This window comes from Schistocerca americana, chromosome 4, assembly GCF_021461395.2.
Source record: "Schistocerca americana isolate TAMUIC-IGC-003095 chromosome 4, iqSchAmer2.1, whole genome shotgun sequence".
Taxonomy (NCBI): Eukaryota; Metazoa; Arthropoda; class Insecta; order Orthoptera; family Acrididae; genus Schistocerca; species Schistocerca americana.
This window is the reverse complement of record NC_060122.1, coordinates 841,608,736-841,632,626: the sequence shown is the minus strand read 5'-3', so window position 1 is coordinate 841,632,626 and position 23,891 is coordinate 841,608,736. Positions and strand designations below refer to the sequence as shown.

At 42.9% G+C, this 23,891-nt stretch overlaps 1 protein-coding gene across 1 annotated transcript in view; it reads left to right on the top strand.

Annotated features, from left to right (window-relative positions):
• LOC124613855 (epithelial discoidin domain-containing receptor 1-like) overlaps positions 1-23,085 on the top strand; it is a 616,622-nt gene extending 593,537 nt beyond the window's left edge. The window contains 3 exon segments of the mRNA XM_047142580.1: positions 7,463-7,624; positions 22,773-22,896; positions 22,958-23,085. Of these exon segments, the coding sequence (XP_046998536.1) occupies positions 7,463-7,624; positions 22,773-22,896; positions 22,958-23,085 (414 nt within the window).
• Positions 23,086-23,891: the final 806 nt, after the last annotated feature.

The window sequence follows — 23,891 nt, the reverse complement described above, 5'->3', positions numbered from 1 at the left end:
TGTAAAGAAACTGATTCTCTACTTCTAAAATAAAAGAAAAATCCTTTTAAATAATAAAACATGACCTATACAAGGAATCTGATTACCCCTGTTAGTCATGGATGAAAAAAAAATTTTGGCATAGTCTTTGTCAGAATGTGCGGAATCTTATGTGAGGCCAATAAGATGTCAATTTTAATCTAAATATGGTATGCCAATGGTTACGTAATACAAAAATGCGTAATTCAGTACAATTATTATATAGATGCGATAAATATCTTTAACGGGGGCCAAATGAATAATTAAAGACAATATAATTCCAGTAAACCTGCAAAAGTAAAAACAAATTATTGTAGGGGCCTACATAGACATCACACATCTGCTAGATGCCCACGGGATACGTAATTTTGTTTTGAAGCTGACAGCCAATGAGAAAATAGGTGCAGTTTTCAACCAGTAATGGTGGACAGCATCAGCTGGTAATATACGTAATTTTATGATAGCTAATTTTACTACACAAAATTAAAATATGTACTCCCTCCAAAAGAAGTTACCAACAAACATTAAAATAAAATTCTAATGAGCAGCAAAATGTCTGAGAAGAATTTTGAAAGGAAATTATTAATTGAACTTTAATTTGGCGGGTTTTCAACACTGTCAACAAGACGAAATAGTGGAAAGAATATTTATTGGAATTAAACAAAATTGAGATATAGTGACAGTGTTTTTAAAATAGTTGATTTAACTGCAATTGTCTTTAATTTTGAAAAGAGAGAGAGCGTAATAATTTTCTTTTAATGTCTTAACTGTTGCTGCAGGCAGTGCTATGACGTCAGCGATGGTCCGCGCGGACGATGTGTGAAGTGAATCCTGGTTCGTAGCGTCAAGATAATGGTGGATCCTCCTGTTTCGTTAATATTCCAGTTACGGCGGTGTTCCACGTCTCCGTTGTAGTCGAATCAGCTGGCAGCACTGGTGCGATAATAATAGTTCCAGTGTGTGCGTTGTCGTTACGGGCGCGACGTTTTATTATTAAAAGTTTATTAATCACGCGGTGCGGGTAGGTCGCAATTATGCAATGTCTTTAGTATTTACCATATATATCCGGTTAATGCCAATACTTCGCATACTTCGCACAATTCTTTCACCGTGTTGCCACAGGAAAACAGTCACATGTGTTTATCGCTATAACAGTCCGTTAAACATCAGTTCAATATACGTCGTTGTCTTTAAGACAGTTTGGACGATATGATAAATGTTTCTTGATCAAATCACAGCACTGTTCTTTTACTTAACATTTTGGTTTGGTCCACTTCCACGCAATTCTAACAGTTAGTGTCTCCACACGGCAATGGTGTCTGATTCATGGCTAATTGTCACAAGTTCACACAGTTTGTAAAATCGTCATCGCAAACATTCGATACACTTTTCAGGTTCTAATGTTCACTTAATAATGCACGACCTCCTATTGACAAAGTGGACGCACTGAAATTAATTGTTCCTCCGCGCATCACCGTCTTTCACACCGAATTTTTTCACGTTTCTTCCACCCGCGAACCGGCCGCGTACCACAACAACTCGCACGCTCTCTATCGATAGTCGTTCGCTCTGACACAGTACTTCTCCTAGTCTAACCAAGGATTGCCGGCCGAAGTGGCCGTGCGGTTAAAGGCGCTGCAGTCTGGAACCGCAAGACCGCTACGGTCGCAGGTTCGAATCCTGCCTCGGGCATGGATGTTTGTGATGTCCTTAGGTTAGTTAGGTTTAACTAGTTCTAAGTTCTAGGGGACTAATGACCTCAGCAGTTGAGTCCCATAGTGCTCAGAGCCATTTGAACCATAACCAAGGATTTACAAAGCATATAGAACCAGAACATTCATATTCGTACAATATAAAATATAAAACAGTAGCAAAATGAATGAAGAAACAATGTGACGTATTAACAAATAAATAATAGTTGAAATAAATGATACGTTCTTACTATGACACGGTAACGCACCAAAGAAAAAAATACTATCGACTTTCGGGGAAAGAAATGTCTTTACAAACCCCAGGTGAAGACCGATATCTGGAGGTGACGCAAGTCTACCGCCAGAACACTGCAAGATGATTTCTGAAGGGCCACTGGAGGCGCTGTGAACGACCAGACTGTAATGAACAGCTTACGAGAAAGGACCTTATGACCCGGACCTCCTGATGGAGTACCCCACCCGACACAACAACATTTCGCAGCCCGCTTCAATTCTGCCGTTCCCATGTCAACTGGCAACTTTGTCACTAGCGAAACACAGACTTGTCCAGATTTCCTCTGACACCAGGAGATGGCCAAGTTGGCGTGTGGAGACGTTGCGATGAGCTGTACTTGTCTGATGTTGTTCAGGAAATCGACAGATTCGGCTAAGGCTCTTTGATGGTGTGGGAAGGCATCGGTGATAACAGCCGCAGTGATCTTACATTTTTCCACGGTTGCCTTACCATAAGCAGGATACGAACACAAGCGTTTGGACTATGTGCTGGCTGCAGCATACGATGGTGTCCATGAATTGCTTCTCATGCCAGGGCTCATGTGGCGGATGTCATCAGAGACATCTTGCGAGGGCTGGACGTTGAAGTAATGGAATGATAGGAGTGAGTACCGACCTAAACCCCATCGAGGATGCGACGGACGTGCTTGATGGGCATGATCTTGGTCATCCTGTTCCATAACAGACCCTCCATGTACTCTCAAGGGTTCTCGCTGAGCCGGCCGGAGTGGCCGTGCGGTTCTAGGCGCTACAGTCTGGAGCCGAGCGACCGCTACGGTCGCAGGTTCGAATCCTGCCTCTGGCATGGATGTGTGTGATGTCCATAGGTTAGTTGGGTTTAATTAGTTCCAAGTTCTAGGCGACTGATGACCTCAGAAGTTAAGTCGCATAGTGCTCAGAGCCATTTGGTTCTCGCTGAAGAATGGGATACCACACGGTGTCCTCCGTAGACTTTCAAGGAACTTGCCACGTAAGTGTCAGGCGGTGATAAACGCTCCCACAGAGCATACACGTTATTGGAACTCTCAAACTCCAACGGAAAACACCAAGGACTACGGGATGAATCATTGTTCCCACTTCATTTCCGACACCTGTCCCGTATTTCAGTTCTTGTTGAGTAAATGAGCGAGGATGTAATGATGTTTTTCTGGGCACTTAACATAAGAAAGATAAAGGTGTAAATTCGTAGGCTGCCCTAATTTTTTGAGCAGTGTATAATACTCTAATTAAGACTATCAAGAAAGAAACAAGAAAAAAATGAGGAAATTTAACAATAATCTAATCACGCAGACGATTTAAAAATGCCGAAACATGAAACTTTAAAGGCTAGCGGGCCTACAGGTAGATCTAGTATTACGAAACTCAAGAATCATAAAGTAGAGACAGTCGCAGGTAGACATAAGATTACTGAAACTGTTAGTGATTTCTGCCACTAGTTGTGTACTGCGACATTGACATACCACACGAGGGAGACGACATAGCTCTGAATATGCACAGGAGCAAGCACTGCAAGTAACCTCTCGTGAAGCTGAAAGAGCACGTAAACAACTAAAAATCATAAAGGAGATGTTGGGGAGGATACGACAAGAGAAGAAATGCTGAAACTGCAGGAAGCTGTGAGAGTACGAATCTACAAGTGCATCGACTCTCGAATAATACCAGAAAAGTGGAATAAAGCTCAAGCCGCACTACTCATCAACAAATGGGGTAAGGGAACTTGTAGAAATATCCATCGCGTAATTTGTTATGACGCCTTTACAAACTCCTGACTAAAATTGTAAAAAACTGCCTCACACAAGATCCGAATTCCAATTAATCTGTTGAGCAAGCTAATTCGGAATAGTGTTTCGACTATGGGTCACACCTACATCAGTATCTACATATATTCACCACAAGCCACCATATGGTGCGTGACAGAGTGTACCTTTTACCATTAGTAGTCATTTCCTTTCCTGTGCCGCTCGTAAACAGAGCGAGGGGAAAACGACTGCCTGTACACCACTGTACGAGGCACGACGATAAAGAAAATCGAACCTCCAAGAAGAAGGTGTGCGACATATACAAAAGTTGGTAGGCGTGTTTCTGAATCTGAAAGATGATGTCTACTGAAATTTCCAAACAGTCGCATAAGAGTGGCGCTGGTAGCGGATCCAGTCTACTGTAATTACTCGCTGTAACGGCCGTGAGCGTTAGTTACCTTTGACATTAGACATGTTGAGTTGATATTAGGCCCCAATACCTGTTGTTGTTGTTGTGGTCTTCAGTCCTGAGACTGGTTTGATGCAGCTCTCCATGCTACTCTATCCTGTGCAAGCTTCTTCATCTCCCTGTACCTACTGCAACCTACATCCTTCTGAATCTGCTTAGTGTATTCATCTCTTGGTCTCCCTCTACCATTTTTACCCTCCACGCTGCCCTCCAATACTAAATTTGTGATCCCTTGATGCCTCAGAACATGTACTACCAACCGATCCCTTCTTCTGGTCAAGTTGTGCCACAAACTTCTCTTCTCCCCAATCCTATTCAATACTTCCTCATTAGTTGTGTGATCTACCCATCTAATCTTCAGCATTCTTCTGTAGCACCACATTTCGAAAGCTTCTATTCTCTTCGTGTCCAAACTATTTATCGTCCATGTTTCACTTCTATACATGGCTACACTCCATACAAATACTTTCAGAAATGACTTCCTGACACTTAAATCTATACTCGATGTTAACAAATTTCTCTTCTTTAGAAACGCTTTCCGTACTATTGCCAGTCTACATTTTATATCCTCTCTACTTCGACCATCATCAGTTATTTTGCTCCCCAAATAGCAAAACTCCTTTACTACTTTAAGTGTCTCATTTCCTAATCTAATTCCCTCAGCATCACCCGACTTAATTCGACTACATTCCATTATCCTTGTTTTTCTTTTGTTGATGTTCATCTTATATCCTCCTTTCAAGACACTGTCCTTTCCATTCAACTGCTCTTCCAAGTCCTTTGCTGTCTCTGACAGAATTACAATGTCATCGGCGAACCTCAAAGTTTTTATTTCTTCTCCATGAATTTTAATATCTACTCCGAATTTTTCTTTTGTTTCCTTTACTGCTTGCTCAATATACAGATTGAATAACATCGGGGAGAGGCTAAAACCCTGTGTCACTCTCTTCCCAACCACTGCTTGCCTTTCATGCCCCTCGACTCTTATAACTGCCATCTGGTTTCTGTATAAATTGTAAATACCCTTTCGCTCCCTGTATGTTACCCCTGCCACCCTCAGAATTTCAAAGAGAGTTGGTTGGTTGGTTGGTTTGGGGAAGGAGACCAGACAGCGTGGTCATCGGTCTCATCGGATTAGGGAAGGATTGGGAAGGAAGTCGGCCGTGCCCTTTCAGAGGAACCATCCCGGCATTTGCCTGGAGTGATTTAGGGAAATCACGGAAAACCTAAACCAGGATGGCCGGACGCGGTCAAAGAGAGTATTCCAGTCAACATTGTCAAAAGCTTTCTCTAAGTCTACAAATGCTAGAAACGTAGGTTTGTGTTTCCTTAATCTATTTTCTAAGATAAGTCGTTGGGTCAGTATTGCCTCACGTGTTCCAATATTTCTACGGAATCCAAACTGAATTACCCCGAGGTCGGCTTCTACCTGTTTTTTCATTCGTCTGTAAAGAATTAGTGTTAGCATTTTGCAGCTGTGGCTTATTAAACTGATAGTTCGGTAATTTTCACATCTGTCAACACCTGCTTTCTCTGGTATTGGAATTATTATATTTTTCTCGAAATCTGAGGGTATTTCGCCTGTCTCATATATCTTGCTCACTAGATGGTAGAGTTTTGTTAGGCCTGGCTCTCCCAAGGCTATCATTAGTTCTAATGGGATGTTGTCTACTCCCAGGGCCTTGTTTCGACTTAGGTCTTTCATTACACATTGTAAGTTCAAAATGGTTCAAATGGCTCTGAGCACTATGCGACTTAACTTCTGAGGTCATCAGTCGCCTAGAACTTAGAACTAATTAAACCTAACTAACCTAAGGACATCACATTCATCCATACCAGAGGCAGGATTCGAACCTGCGACCGTAGCGGTCACGCGGTTCCAGACTGAAGCGCCTTTAACCGCACGGGCACACCGGCCGGCTACACATTGTAAGTGAAAAAACATCTTTGTAAGGAACAGTTTTTGAACCTGGAAAGCAATCCAAATTGTTAACATTTCATTAGATGCCACTGATGACGTTCTATGTAAAAAAAAAACACAATAAAAACCTAAAGGCGTTTGGTGACGGAACTGCGTATTTTCTTGTACATGAACAAATAGATTTAAAATACTTTAAATAATGAATAATGCTATTTGTATAAACTTATGATGACTTCCCTCAGTTTTTATTAAACATAAGAGCTTACAGATACAATGAAATTATACTTAAATGAGATTTAAGACAATTAATGATCTTAAAAGGTAGTAGCGCAATTTTTCGTATTCGATTTAGGCATATATACAAACAGATATAATAAAAATAATAAAGATATATTTAAAAGACTTTTAAGGCTGGTGACGATCTTAAGAACAAGAGATGCACGCAGTTTCACTAAAAGTGTAATGACCTATGGGTGAGGGGGGACAAGGTGCAAAGTGATTAGTGTGTGGAAGGGATCCGTGGAGTTGTATCTGTTGAGCTGAGTGTAGGTGCTGTGGTGTATGGTCGGAACAGAGAAAGGGAATAGGAGGTTGAGTTGTGGGTATGTCCACTACCTGAAGAGAAAATGAAAAAAATGGGAAGGAAAGTAGAGGATGTGATATGGGGTAGGGGGCCAGATATGTAATTGATAGGATGGACATATACCGGGGCAGATTTCACTGTGTAGGAGACAGTTCATATTTATTTGGGAGAGAATGCTAGGATTGGAAATTATGGGAGAGACAAAATATTTATCGGAGATGAGGTAGGCCTTGATGTAGGATGTATGAAGGTGTTCAGCGTGTCTGAGGAGACGAGAGTATTTTATGAGATAATAACGGGTCCTTGTGGGGGAAGATAAAAGCATGATGAACCCGAGGTGGAGTGGACGACATTCGAGGATTTAGAGGGAGTGATTTACAACTTTGGTGGAGCAGGTGTCCGTGCAGCTTTGACATAGGAGAGGATGAATTGGATCACCATTTTGTACGTGTGGAATATAGTGGAGGAGTACAGTCCTCATGTTCTACCAATCAGTAATTTGCTGTTTTCATTAATTTTCTCCTAGTTTGAATCTCGCAGTCAGAAGACGTAATCCAAAGTGAAACCAGCTGCCGCAGTTCTGTAATCCCTACGCGCGTGAGGGAAAAATAATGGTAACCTCTAGACCACCATCAAGTGTACACAGCTGGCAGGGGTTCTGCTGCCGGTGATATTTCGCAGGCGTCTGCTTTACAAAATAATTTTGTTTCGCAAATGTGGCGGCGAGTTTCATTTCCCGGGCGGCAGGTTGCGACGCCCGAGCCCGGCTCGCAGCTGGAGGCGGCGCAGCTAATATCGCGGCCCCCCGGGGGCGGCGGAGGCGGCGGAGGCGGCGGCTCCGCACGGCCCCGTGTCTCGGCTGAATACGGAGCGCGTCCCGTCGCGTGCCGTTATTATACTCGTAATAAGGCGGCGCGGCGCGGGCCGCGATATTAACGCGGTTCAGCCGCGCGGCCCGTTGTCGGATCTTCCCTCCGCCCCCAGCCTGCCGCCCCCAACCACCCTCCGCTGGCGGTGGTCGCCCGGCTGCCTGTAACTGCCTGTCGCAGCAGCCGGCCGTCCCTCCGGCCCTCTCATCCACCTCGCTTTCCTGTAGTCGGCGTTTCACATCTGTGTTTGTTAGCGAGACACAGTAGTAACACAATCTGTTACGACACTCACTGCTGTGGAAGTTCTCATCGCACGACAGTTCGAACGACACGAGGACAACCAGCATCTACGTCGACATCATACTCCGCAAGCCGCCTACTGGCACGTGGCAAACGCTACTTCTTGTACCACTAACTGAGCCCTCCAACCCTGTTCCACTCGGAACAGTGTGTGGGAAGAATCATTGCTGGTAAGCCTCTGTGTTGGCTCTAATTATTCAAATTTTCTCCTCGTATATGGGATCGAAGTTATATGTTATCTGACTCTTAACGGAACACTCTCTCTCTCGAAATTTCAATAGTAAATGTCGGTGAGAAAGCCACCTGCAAGATTAATGTCTGTTTTTAATTATATTTATACTTGAAATAAATCTCGGGTGAAAATCCTGGTATGAGTGTGCATAGGACACAATATTTCGGCAATCGACCACGTTGCCATCATCAGGTGCGCTGATGTAGGTCAGTACATCAGCGCACCTGATGATGAGAACGTGGTCGATTGCCGAAATATTGTGTCCTATGCACACTCATACCAGGCTGTTCACCCGATATTTATTTTGTCATAAAATACGCCTGGAGAAATTGGAGAATCACATATTTATACTTAACTATACAAATAATTGGTTTAACTGGCTCTGAGCATTATGGGACTCAACTTCTGAGGCCATCAGTCCCCTAGAACTTAGAACTAGTTAAACCTAACTAACCTAAGGACATCACACACATCCATGCCCGAGGGAGGATTCAAACCTGCGGTCTCGCGGTTCCTGACTGCATCGCTTAGAACCGCACGGCCACTTCGGCCGGCTACAAATAATTATTATGCTTTAGCGTTTCAGTCAAGAGAAGTAAATGTAAATAGTGCCGAATCGCACTCATTCGGTGGGATCCGCTACAGCTTGCTCATAAGGAAATACTTTCGAACATGTGTATAACTGTAGTTAACTCTGTTGAAAGCCATAGAATATAAACTCGGTATTTTATGCGTGAGAAGCATATATTTCTAAAGTTGTCTGCTCTGTATTATGATGACCACTTTTACTGACACGAAAAAATTTTGTGTAGAGTCTAATGACTCACGGATTCTTATACATCACTCGACTTTCTGACACATTAATCTTTTTGTAAGTGTAATTACTTTTCATTCAAAAGACGACTGAGTTAAAGATTCATCCAATTTGTAGCTTAGAGGTAGCGCCATTTCAAAAACGAGTTTCTGAAAGACTTTTATTGCCTTTGACGTTTTATTACAACGACTGTGTGGTTTTCTCTTCAGCTACACTTGTGGTAGTTTATTTGATACGTTAAGTGACGTGGATATGAAATTCTATACAAGTTTTACGCGTTTCACATTTAGTGATTTTGCTGTAAGTGTAGCGAACAGAACGTTGTTGGATAGCTACACGATGTCTTTTAGTAAAAGACCAGGTCTTCTGCTGTTTACTAGCAATTTTTTTGTTCTTAAAAGAAAATAACGATAATCAGTAAATGTCTGTGCGTTAGAAGAGAATCGTAAATAAAGTATGTTGTAGTGTACTGTTTCGTACCTCCCAGGGTCCTTAGGGAACTGAAGAAAGACAAATTTGGTATGGATTTTAGGTTATTGTCAACTTCTATTACACTGTATACGCACCCTTTTGTTAAACCTATGTTACGAACGTGGAGATAAAAGAAGAAGGGAGATGGCGCTTTAGACTTACGCTGTAAGAGGCCCAAAACATTTGCAGACTCGTGTTTACGATTTCTTCTTGTTCATATTTCTGCTGTGTGCGCGCAACAACTGTTTTAAATGCTAAAACTCACAGTGTTTACACGAGTAACATAATGTCGTGAAGACAGTTTCGAACGTTTTTCTGTTTTTGAAAACGTATTTGCTCTAGCAATAGGACACATTCGGCCTCGAGAATGTAACTTGTTTTTTGTTCATGTATTTCGAATAAACAAGAAGAGAAGGATGTGGCGAGAAAAGGATGTTTTCGTAATACGTTTAATTCCACTTTCACTGTATATTTATCGATAGCAAATGAAGCGGAACTCCGAAACCAATGCTTGTTTGCTCACTGGAACTGCTTTTTCTTCGTTACATTTTCAGCTTTCAACTGGTATGCGCAACATTCTTAATGTTCAGGTTTGCAGAAAAACGTACCTACGTGTTCTTTGTTAGCTCACAAATGTGTGCAGTGAGGAAAGAGGCACGGCATGCTACTGTGTCTTGTGTATGTTAACAAAGTGAACTATTATTGAAATGTCAAAGGAAACAGAACTGCACAGAAGTATACCACCATGCAGAAAAGAGATTGTTTTATTTAATTAATGCATTAGTCTCTTTGTAGTTTGCACATCTTCTCGCTTTGAAATCTTCTCTACGATGCGTCATTCAGTGTGTGACCAATAAGAGCAGCTTACAGGGTTAAAAAACCATAATGACTCAAACTCTTGGATCTCAAAACGGATGTTTTACTTTAACATGTATGTAAGTCATTTTTTTAGTAATGATAGCCTAACCTGAGTAACATATAGGTCTAGCTTTCCAACACTGACTTATTTGCTTCTTTTTCTGGAATATTTATCGCCAGTAACTCTGTCAGTTTTCAGGAATAGCCAAACATCACAATTGGAATGTACGTCTACTTTGATCATCTGCTTCATTTTACTTTTGAATTTCATTTTGAGGTTGACGAAGTACGTAAGCCTATTCCATGATTTATGATACGCCAACGATAGTTTCGTGTTCCTTGTATCATTTGCACGATAAATCATAATGATGTGTAATGTGTAAGTTCATAATAGAATCAATTTTTTTTGTAACTATGCCCCAAAGCTCATCATTTATTAGTTTTTTGTTTTTTAGTTAAAGACAGATCGATGTCCGTATTTCCTGTCCATCACCATTTACACATTACAATAATAGATAGTCTTCTGCGGAGAAGAAATATTTGTCGAAGAGAAACGTTTTCACTTTAGTTTTAAATTTTGATTTGCTGTCTGTCAGGCACTTCATATCACTGGGTAAGTGATCAAAAGATTTGGTTGCAGCATTCCGAATTCCTGTTTGTACTGCAGACAACCTTATGTGACGTAATAAATCTCATTTTTTTTCTTTTGATATTGTAACTATGTTGAAAGTTATCTAAATAAAAAAACAGACTGAAGTACTGTTTCTGACTGTAAGATCTGAGCTGTAATAATAAATGAACTGTCGTAATGAAACTTGTACTGTGGTAATGTAAAGGCAAAGCTGCACTGTAATAATAATTAAATGTCGTGATGTAAAGTGAAGTCTTTCACACTGTAAAAGTTAACAATCTGACTGCAATAATTTTGAATAGTATGAAATGCCTGAATAATGAACTTTGACATAAAATCTACGATAAATAGTTTTGCAAAATTGATCCCAGATCCCAGAACTGAAAATGATATAGAACGCAAAAAATAAAAACGTCTCAGTAAGAAACAAGTTGACCCTTACTGAACTGAATGGTTAAAAATATTTAATCCTTACCTCTACTGTTTGCAAATCTGAGTAACGCGTTGTTGTACTTTTCTGCCTTGTGTGAAGCTGTGCTAAAGCTGCAAATTACTATATCTACACTGAGACACTCATGAGGTACAATGAGTTCTCTGTTAGTTGGAAATCGAAGTATTTTCGGGACACATTTGGTTCCTTTTCCATTGTTTTAAAAAAACGTGATCAATTTAAAATTGTAAGAGAAAGGTAGGTGAAAAATGACGCTGCAATAATAAAAGAGTGACTTCAAAAAATTATCTTATAATTCCTCGTCACGTAAGTAAAAGATTCCATTACACTTCCTCCTTTTAAGATCAGTTATCATTACATAATAATCTTAATTAAACACATCGATAAATTGAAACTTTACATTTGAAACGTAACATTATTAGTGCTTCCTCACTTTAACACAGCTAACCATTATCCGCTACTGCGCCTTCGTGTACGCCATAGATCATAACCTAATTTCTGCAATACAGCTTTACAACATCGCAGTTCGCACACAATCGATTCAGATTTCAAAATTACACATGACACCTAGCAATGTACATCATTTTTCATGACGAAGTGCAGTGGGTTATTTACAACAAACTTCATGACGGAATTACTCTAATATGAAGCAGGTAGATTGCTACTCACACGCTTACCAACAGGCAGGCACGACGAAAAGAATGTTCACTTAGGTTTTGGCCAAAGCCTTCCTCAGAAAGGAAGCAAATGGCTCTGAGCACTATGGGACTTAACATCTATGGTCATCAGTCCCCTAGAACTTAGAACTACTTAAACCTAACTAACCTAAGGACATCACACACATCCATGCCCGAGGCAGGATTCGAACCTGCGACCGTAGCAGTCGCGCGGCTTCAGACTGAGCGCCTAGAACCGCTAGACCACCGCGGCCGGCAAGGAAGCAAAGCACTCACTCAAACACACACACACACACACACACACACACACACACACACACACACATTCAACACACCTGCATAACCGCTGTCTCCGGTTGTCCTAGCCAGAATATTTTCTAAAGAGGGATGAAAGTTAACAATCAATAATTATCTACTCGAGGAATTTATGGTCTAAGATGCTGCATCAACAATCAGCGTGGTCACCTAGCCGTGTGTTGTGTGGGAATGAGACCAGATGTCGGAACGTTTGCCGTTTGGAAGGCAGTGAAAAACACAGAATCCCTTTAAACTTTATATTACCATTGGATCGATTAGTACACGCGTAAACAATGCAAGCTGGCATTTTTAATGAAACAACTTCGTCTCCACACACTCAAAGCACCAGGTGCTCTATGGTATACGACCACAAAAGTCAACAGATATCTCCAACGTTCGAAACTGAACACGGGGTCATCAGAGCGACATAACGGGGAACTTAACGCTTTGGGCTACGTAAGATGGCGCACGTTGGCTTCAAGATTATGACGTAATAACAACTCCCCTCGTTTTTTACCTCCGTGGTTACAAATGAATACAAACGATACCACTCGCACTCGTCCGACATTGTATTCAAAAGTGTCGTTTACTGGCCGCTTGGAGCGCTGTCATACCAGTGAATAACAAAATTGAGTGGCTGTATATGTTAGACTGTGGTAATACATACACCGAACAAGACGCAGTGGCCCCCAGAGCACGTCATGGTAATACCACACAGCACCACCTCTAGGTCGAGTGTGCAAGTTTCTCCACGTACGCCATATCCAGCCGAAGTCACACACTCATGCTACTAAATTGCGGCGATATTGACTGCTGCGTTTTACAGTGTTCCAAATAACTCCAGACGTTTCACTTACAAGGGAACCTCCCCATCACACCCCCCTCAGATTTAGTTATAAGTTGGAACAGTGGATAGGCCTTGAAAAACTGAACACAGATCAGTCGAGAAAACAGGAAGAAGTTGTGTGGAACTACGAAAAATAAGCAAAATGTACAAACTGAGTAGTCCTTGTGGCATAGGCAACAACATGGACGACGGCAGTTCAGGAGCGCCGTGGTCCCGTGGTTAGCGTGAGCAACTGCGGAACCAGAGGTCCTTGGTTCAAGTCCTCCCTCGAGTGAAAAATTTACTTTCTTTATTTTCGCAAAGTTATGATCTGTCCATTGGTTCATTGACGTCTCTGTTCACTGTAATAAGTTTAGTGACTGTGTTTTCCGACCGCACCGCAAAACCGTGCGGTTAGTAGACGAAAGGACGCGCCTCTCCAATGGGAACCGAAAACATTTGATTGCAAGGTCATAGGTCAACCGATTCCTCCACAGGAAAACACGTCTGATATATTCTATACGATACTGGTGACGGCATGTGCGTCATATGACAGTAATATGTTATCGACCCACATAACTTGTACACTTGGCGAATGTGTAAAAAGATTCTTCTACCTTGCCCGATTTAGGTTTTCTTGTGGATGTGATTATCACTCCCAAGAAAGTGATCGCATCGGACGGACAGACGGACAGATATAATTGTCTGAGAACAAAAAATTAAAATTTTCACTCGAAGGAAGACTTGAACTAAGGATCTCTCGTTTCACAGCTGCTCACGCTAACCACAGTACCACGGCAGACGCAGAGGTACAGCGAGAACTTAGATTCTCAAACGGTTGGCTACATGAGTAAACTTGTTTCAAAATTTCCTCGAAAACACAAACGTACCAAATCACCCTGAAGGCCCTGTTCTTTAATCATTCAGCCACTAAACTGGACTTGTTCTCGATTGTCACCAAACGTTTCCCGACTATTGATCTTCTGTTCGTTATCTCGAACCACTGCGGGGTTTTGCTGTCCACATGAAAGAAAACATTTGGCAAATTCATTACACCTTCCCATCCGTTGTATTTGGCGACACGATTGTATCACTTCCGCCGTTTCGTCAGGTTCTGACTAGCGTCTTCAGATGTAAAGCTGACTTATTGCTGTTTTGGAATTTGTCTGTCTCCTGAATATACGGATCCTGGGAATACTGCTATGCTTGGCCTCGAGTAGTTGACGGCTTTTACGTTGCCTAACTGGCACCACGGTTATGACGATGTTTTGAAGCATCTCCACCAACCAATCTCCACCACAATCAAGTCGAAATCCGAAGACAGAGCTGTCAGTGAAGTACAATACTGAGCACTGAAAACACATTTATTACGAACACCAACTTACAGACAGTACAGAACTGCCTCCTGGATGAAGAGTACTGCTATTTATAGAAACATCGCATATTACAGAATATCTAAACATTACAACACGAGAAATTTCGATAACATTCCAGTAGTGACAGACAATATATAACAAGTATTTTGTGGTGACCAGTTTTGAACTGGCGGTCCGTATCACGGCAGGCGGCAACACTCACCGCTTCACTACTCTGCAAGCGGCACAGCTCGCGGCAGTATTAGTTACTGTGTACGGAATTAGATCAATAATAGCTTCTGCATTCCTGCAACTCCCTGCCTATCTTTTAGGTGAGTGACAACCAATGTCTATCCATTCGTAAGAAGGTGGAAAAGTTAACTACTTATCGGACTTTTGTTTAATGAAGTGTCTGAAAATGAGTGATGAATGATGCTTTCGGAAGAGTGACAAAAGGAAGTAACTTGATTGTGATACTGGACCGTACTGAGGCAGGTCATCAACCAGCCTGTGATTATAAGTACCATCCTGGAAATTTTTCATTTTCTTGGAACATAATTTATTTTCTGTGGTTCTGAAATTATGCCAGGAATATAATATAGCACTACAGTGTTACTGAGTTAACACATGCCAAATTTATATGCGTTTGACCAAAAATCACGGAGGTACAAATTGTTCTAACTACTTACTTGACTCGAGTTGTTGGACAGTTTGGTTTATGAGTTTGGTTCAGTATGGATGCACTGTACGAAGTCTCTCGTAAAGGCATAGAATTATCAACATCACAGAACCTGAAAATACTCTACTACTGCCTACAAATCATCTGCTACTTCTAGTGCAAAAGAGACAGAATTGTTTATAGAGTGACGACATGTCGAATTCCTTGGTATGTAGGAAAATCCATTTAACCAAATTGTCAATAAAGTCACATGTTACACGATATGAAAAATTGCCTTTCACTTCTACATTCAAGAAATAATTATCTCCCTGCACAGTAGTTTTTGTGTTTAAATTATTTTTTATAAGTTCGCCTTAACGGACAAAACACAAGACATACGTCTTTCTGTTGTTCTTCTTCTATTTCCTTGACGTTGTTCCACCTGCAATAGGGTCTGCTAATGCGCAACTGCCCAACCACATGTTTTTTTTTCGTGCTGACATTTGTGTCCCAAGATGACAAATTTACATTCATGTTTAAAGAGGTAGCTTTAAAGATATTGTATTCACATTTCAAATAAGTATAATGCACTTGTGTAAATTTGAGTTACATATCTTACCGTTATTTGGAAGTGTAATACGAAAACTATTGTATCTAAGAGAAGTTACACAAAGAGTCCTTGCAACTTCTAGGAGCCTGTGGGAACAACAAAAATCCCAGTCAGTATCAATTACTTGCTACTCAACCAGAAGACGACTAATACGCGACCTTACACTTCTTAATATGGCTCATCTAGTCAACAGAGGTTCCATCACGCACAGTTGCATTAGGCCCTTATAGAAACATGAATCACTGATGATGCACATTGCTTAACAAAGACAATAGTGAAATAATTAAGTAAATAATAAAGGCATAATGATCACTGAACGAAAAACAGTAAGAAATACGCTGTAGGATTGTTAAATTGGCTACAAAGCATAGGTTACTCTTGATTATACATTTATTCAAGCAAATTCACACAAATCTATGTTCATATGATAGTCTCGCATTTGTTGTTAACAAAATATTGGTTCAAGAAATCACAGAATGGTAAATGCGTAGTGCAAGCTAAGCATTCATAGACAGTAGCAAAAGTGGAGTAACTGCTTGGGCTGACCAACAAAATCATTAAAACCTGCAACGAAAATTTCAAAGTTCAATATCTGCATACAGGTCTTTAACAGCTAAAAATTTTCCATCGTCAGAAAACATTCAAGTCACTGATAACTGGGCTGTTGCTCTACATTTACCATCATTCAGATTTCCAAAAATGTTGTAAGTATCTAACTGGTTGACAATGATATATTTCTAAGTCAGAAAAAACACACTTGTACCCAAGTGGTTCTCTGGCTGGACAGTATCTTCAGAAGGCCTTATGAATCCAATCGCAGTAGGATAAAACACCTTCCAGTTTGTATGCCTGTTTAAAAGTTTTGTCACATGATCACTGCCTTAGAGAGTTTTGTGTCTTTGAACCAGACCACCTTCCATGAAATCAGATGTATTACAAAATTTACTTAGCATTGATTATACACATTAAATATTCTTGATTAAATTTTATGATTTAATCTTCAAATATTCTCTCTACAATTAACATTAAAAGTCAGGTGTATTTATCTTCTTCATCGTATCCAAAGTTGATGCTGATGCTTGTCACTAGAACTCATTTATACATAATCGCGCTTCTGTCCTATATTAGTCAAATGACAATATTACATACATAAAGTTAATGAACCATTATTAAACAATTAGGTGAAGTGATATAGTAAAAGGATGGGATTCTCATGCTGGCGATAATCCATGTGCATGTGGAGGATGATAGTCCCTAAAAGATTTATACATATTCTCTCATTTATTTAACAATAGCAGAGACTTGTTCATTCTATAGGTGGCAGCAAATGTTCACAATGGCATGCCATTAGGATACATTCCATCTATGTATCATTAGTTACAAAATTTATAATTAATTTTAGATTTAGTCATTAATAACATTGTTAATAATCTATTAGATATCTAAAGCAGAGCGTATGTGTGTATATCAGGGACCCCCTCCCAAACCTCTGCATCTATTTGAACCAAATTTAATACTGAAACAGAAGGTCTCATGAGTATCAACACTGTGGTGTTCATAGCCTCCTAGCCCCAACAGGAGCAGATACAGGACAAAGAAGAGTTTTTCCAGCTCCTCATGTATAGGGTGCCCTGCATGACAGGCTAGTTGCATAGGAATGGTGTCGACCTGTGAAATCAACCTGTTTTCTAGGCAGACTACATCTCAGGGGCAATAAATGGTATTCCAAGCCTCAACATGTAGGCTGCCCCACATCACAGGCATGTTGTGCTGGAATAGAACCCCACTTGCTTTACCGAAATTATTTCTATGGTGGGCTGTGTATTAGGGGCAAGTAAATGATTTTCAAGCCCCTGATGTGTAGCTTGCCCTGCATGACAGGTACGTTACGGCAGTAGTGACGGCTTTTTGTATTGAACAGTATTGCAGGGACTACATGTGCTGATGAGTACAGATGGGGACAGGTTGAGGTGGATAGAGGAGGGGGTGGACAGAGCAAGGGGGACCAAGAAATGAACAGAGGGTAGGAGGGGGAGATGCATGAGGTAGGTGAAAGATGTAGAGAGATGGTGGACAAGTGGAAAAGAGAGGATGTGAAGATGGGGAGGAGGATATGGCCAGAGGGAGGGGTAGGAAGATGTGGTCAGAGAGGGTGTGGAGATAATGGACAAAGAGAAGGCGAGGAGGAGATGAAGAGACAGGAGTAGTGGGGAGGAGGAGGTAAAGAGATAGAGATGGAAGAATAAGATGGGCCGACAGAAGGAGGAAGAGAAGGACACAGACAGGAGAAGGTACTGGTGTATTCAATATAGGTGTCAAATACATATGTGGGCAGATCTGTGGGGGAATATCTAGTAATTTTACACACATGGTTAATAATTTTACTGAGACTGTCTCGCTATCGCAAATCAGGCTCTGTCTCTAGATGTTATGTAATGTGTCTGTAAGTAGTTTTGGTGCTTTTAGTGAATATATCATATTTCCATTTTACACATTCAGTGACCTTGTCATCCTACTTGCTCAGTGGGCATGTCCTTTGAATTTCTGCACTGGGCTTGTTCCTATCCTTGCCTCCACTGCTCGGACATTCTGCCCAGCATCCAGCCTGATCCATCTTGCTCATCAGCATCACGTCAACTTGACAGCCGAAATGGCTGAGCCAAGTATTCTGCATACATGTACAATGCTTAGTGGACTCACTGCTCATAATGTCTGTATGTACAATACTAAAAACTCATTAAACCTGATTTTTATCTCTCAAGCGAATTTTTAACTCTCTTCAGTTTGACTCTTCTATCTTTTGTTGCCTATTCTGTTAACTGCATGTGGAAAAACCTGGATCCTACTATTCTTTGCAGACAAATGACTGACATTGATGCTCCATGCTTTGAGATTATTTTGTTCTATGGCGAGTATGAATGAAATGGGCAGTCTAAATAAAATTTGATTTTAAACTCCTATTAAACACTTCTTCATTCCCCGCTCCCCTCCCACACTCCCTTCCCATCATCCTCACCTACTAACACTCCTTCCTTCCCCTTCCTCTTGCCTCCCCTCCTCCTTTCATGAGCAACACCCCACTCTCTCATCCTCTCCTCTTCACAACACTGGGCTGTATTTCTTCCCTTCTTTCTCTCCCCTTTCCTACACCATGCCCTAGTCTTCGAAACAGACCAATCAGAGACTTTCTAGGCTATTTGAGTTACACATATTTCACTTTCCAGTCGCAGCTTTGTATTTTACTGCCATATGAGCCCAACCAAGCACATTTAGCAACTCCTTAAGCTGCACTCATTTCTTGGAAACTGGCCAGTCAGAGAGCTTCTAAGCCAGTGGTGTTCCACCTACTGAGCTCTCCCACTCACAACTCGATACCTTACTGCCATAAAAGATGGTCCACTTAAATGTCTGAACTGCGTTTTAGGTCCTCACACTTTCCTTCGAAACACACCAGAGACCTAGTAAACCAGTTGTGTTACGCTTATTTGGCAGTCCCAATTTGCAGCTCAGTATTTTAACTGCCATAGAAATGAAACAGGGACACATGCAGCTTACTGTGAAAAATGGGTGAGGGGACATGACATCATTCTCATCCAGTGGTGGAAATTGTATAATTGTCTGCCTTTGAGGCTGGAATTTTCTTATTCTTCACTGTCTGCATGCTGCGAAGTTCTTAATCGTGCATTATCTTACAAAAAAATCCAGGAACTGTGTGTTCTCATAAAACGCATCTTTTCACGAGAGATTTGTTTCCTTTCCTTAATACGATTTTTTCAAGTAGGTTTGTGGATGGCTGGTTGATTTTCTGTAGCTCTGTTCTGTAGAAACCTCCTTGTACATGTCATGGCACGTAATCTTCCAGAAGATATGTTCTTGGGTTTGTTTCCTGGACTGCTTGATTTTTTTATTATCTTGGTAGACCGTTTGATCTGAAAACGTGATAGAAAATTGTATTATGTTTGCTAATTCTAGCATAATCGTCGACTTTCAGTTTAGATGTTCATGGATCTGTCACCTTCGTGTCATTATACACCGCAGACAAAAGGCTGTTATTCTTAAGATTACAGATCACATATCAATTGTACTGTGTTTTGTGTAACATACTGACTTACTACATCTTGTACGATATCAATCCATCTGAAATAACCTTGTGCTGAGAAACGATTAAACATGGCACATTTCAGAGTTCTACTGAATCACTCCAGTGTAGAAAATGATGCACGGTGATTAATCTTGTATTTCTGCATTAACTTCCTGAAATGAGTGTTGTAAAATTACTTATGCTCGTTTGTAAATGGTTCGGAATATTTTTTAATGCATCTGCAACCTCGACACAGGTTTTACCCTTTAGAGAGCAACCAATGTATACTTGGAGCACACATCAGTTACTATTGATAAATATTTATACCCTGAATCGTATTTCAAAAATATGTAGTGAGGTCAACTAAATCAACCTGATGCGGGCTGACCATTTCCTTCGTGATAACTACCGTTTAGAACAAATTTTGTGGGTCGGGCGATGGAGCTGCTCAGCTTTTTCACCTTACATCGTCATTAAAGTGAGAACAACTGTTCGTGAAGTTAATAACATGAACAAGAACTCTTCAGAATGAGGCATCAACATTAAAATAATTCTTTACGTAGTGTTACAGGAAACATATGCGAAATAATGAAAACGTGAAGTGACAGGATGATAGGACTTTTGTAAGAGAGTAGCAAAGAATTTGCATGACACTATATGTGCTGCAGAGAGTAAAAACTGTAAGAGACGACAGACGTTGGAATACGTCCAATAAATAACTGAGGGGCAGGGCACAAGTGCAGTATAGAAATACATGACGAGCGGCACTGAAGCTGTGCGAAGAGGATTTGTTTTATTAAATGGTTCAAATGGCTCTAAGCACTGTGGGACTTAACATCTGAGGTCATCAGTCCCCTAGAACTTAGAACTACTTAAACCTAACCAACTTAAGGACAACACACATCCATGCCCGAGGCAGGATTCGAACCTGCGACCGTAGCAGCAGCGCGGTTCCGGACTGAAGCGCCTACAACCGCTCCTCCACAGCGGCCAGCATTTCCTTTGTTACCAGTGTGCGAATGAACTGATGGTCTGTCTGTAGTTACCTCAGAACTGACGCTATGTAGAGTCGTAAACTGAACACCGTCCGAACAGACCTCGAAGCCTAAGGGTACCGACCTACCGCCGTGTCATCCTCAGCTCACTGGCGTCACTGGGTGGGGATATGGAGGGGCGTGCGGTCAGCACACCGCTCTCCCGGAGGCGCTACTTATCAATCAAACACACTCCTGGAAATGGAAAAAAGAACACATTGACACCGGTGTGTCAGACCCACCATACTTGCTCCGGACACTGCGAGAGGGCTGTACAAGCAATGATCACACGCACGGCACAGCGGACACACCAGGAACCGCGGTGTTGGCCGTCGAATGGCGCTAGCTGCGCAGCATTTGTGCACCGCCGCCGTCAGTGTCAGCCAGTTTGCCGTGGCATACGGAGCTCCATCGCAGTCTTTAACACTGGTACCATGCCGCGACAGCGTGGACGTGAACCGTATGTGCAGTTGACGGACTTTGAGCGAGGGCGTATAGTGGCCATGCGGGAGGCCGGGTGGACGTACCGCCGAATTGCTCAACACGTGGGGCGTGAGGTCTCCACAGTACATCGATGTTGTCGCCAGTGGTCGGCGGAAGGTGCATGTGCCCGTCGACCTGGGACCGGACCGCAGCGACGCACGGATGCACGCCAATACCGTAGGATCCTACGCAGTGCCGTAGGGGACCGCACCGCCACTTCCCAGCAAATTAGGGACACTGTTGCTCCTGGGGTATCGGCGAGGACCATTCGCAACCGTCTCCATGAAGCTGGGCTACGGTCCCGCACACCGTTAGGCCGTCTTCCGCTCACGCCCCAACATCGTGCAGCCCGCCTCCAGTGGTGTCGCGACAGGCGTGAATGGAGGGACGAATGGAGACGTGTCGTTTTCAGCGATGAGAGTCGCTTCTGCCTTGGTGCCAATGATTGTCGTATGCGTGTTTGGCGCCGTGCAGGTGAGCGCCACAATCAGGACTGCATACGACCGAGGCACACAGGGCCAACACCCGGCATCATGGTGTGGGGAGCGATCTCCTACACTGGCCGTACACCACTGGTGATCGTCGAGGGGACACTGAATAGTGCACGGTACATCCAAACCGTCATCGAACCCATCGTTCTACCATTCCTAGACCGGCAAGGGAACTTGCCGTTCCAACAGGACAATGCACGTCCGCATGTAACCCGTGCCACCCAACGTGCTCTAGAAGGTGTAAGTCAACTACCCTGGCCAGCAAGATCTCCGGATCTGTCCCCCATTGAGCATGTTTGGGACTGGATGAAGCGTCGTCTCACGCGGTCTGCATGTCCAGCAAGAACGCTGGTCCAACTGAGGCGCCAGGTGGAAATGGCATGGCAAGCCGTTCCACAGGACTACATCCAGCATCTCTACGATCGTCTCCATGGGAGAATAGCAGCCTGCATTGCTGCGAAAGGTGGATATACACTGTACTAGTGCCGACATTGTGCATGCTCTGTTGCCTGTGTCTATGTGCCTGTGGTTCTGTCAGTGTGATCATGTGATGTATCTGACCCCAGGAATGTGTCAATAAAGTTTCCTCTTCCTGGGACAATGAATTCACGGTGTTCTTATTTCAATTTCCAGGAGTGTAGCTCCTCGGTTGGCCTTACAAGAACTGAGTGCATGCCACTTGCCAACAGCACTACCTTCGGTGATCTGAGGGGAATCGATGTAAGGCCGTTGGTATGTAGCCTCCTAACGTTTCGTAGGGGGAGAATTGGTCTTATTCAGTTTTTCCTGGGGTCTCTATGGCTTCCTGCAGACATTCGTCTGGAAATGGTAAGAGGGAGGGGTCGTAGGACACTTGTAGCCGAGCCCCCTCTGACCTGTGCTGAAACAGGTCTCGTGAGTTATAAATGAAAACGGAAAGGACGTTTATGTGGAGTCCCCGCGCCCTGAACTGCCGTGCGCGGGCCAACGCTCGGAGGTGCGAGGTGCTGCCTGCGGGGTGTCGGCGTCGCAACCGCAGCCGCAGCAGCAGCCGGCGGAGTGCCGTAAAGCGGCGATTGTCTCTGGAGCCGGCCATTTGTTCGACCCTCCGGCGGGGTTAAAAAGGCCACCCCTGCTCTCCGCCGACAAAGGCCATCGACGGCATCTCGGCGCACAATGACGCCCGTCCCGGGGACAATGGGGGCGCGCGTTCGGCCGCCGAAGCCTGCGACGGGCCGGGGCTGCGCATTTGATCTGAGACCCCACTTAAACGCGGCGATCCTCACCGAGCCGAGCCGCTAAGAACCCATAGGGGCGGCGTCCATTGTTTACGAGTAATGAGCAGCGCAGCTAGCCTGTTGGCTGGCTTCCCTGAGTGCTTAGGCGGTCCCACGGCTTCCGCGCCAGCTCCCCGCCTACTCTTCCTCAGCCACTCCGCGACTCTGCCACCTCGTTTTCTGCAGCTGTTACCAGTAGGAGTCTCCGAAGAGTGCCTAGTATACAGGGTGACAATTATTGAACTATATGAAAAAAAAGTAAATTAGTTACGAACTACGACGTGCACCCCCTTTTTCAACATGTAAAAGTCACTTCAGATATTCTTATTTAGATTATGACATGTTCGATACGCCCGCCATCATTAGCGATGATGTAGCGCAGACGAATAGCAAAGTTCTGCACGAACAGCTGGAGTGTCGCAACATTGATGCTGTCGATGACCTCCTGGTTGCCTGTTTTCAGCTCAGCAATGGTTTTGGGGTTATTGCTGTACACCTTGTCTTTATTATAGCCCCACAAAGAGGAGTCGCATGTGTTTAGGTCCGGAGAATATGGTGGCCATCGAGGCCCATGCCAGTGGCCTCTGGGTACTCCAGAGGGTGCTACTCCAGGACATCAAACACTCTCCCGCCTCGATGGGGTCGAGCCCCGTCTTGCCTGAATCACATCTTGTCGAAATCATGGTCATTTTGGATAATGGAGATGAAATCATCATCCACAATCTTCACATACCGTTCAGTAGTCGCCGTACCGTCAAGGAATGTAGCACCGATTATTCCGT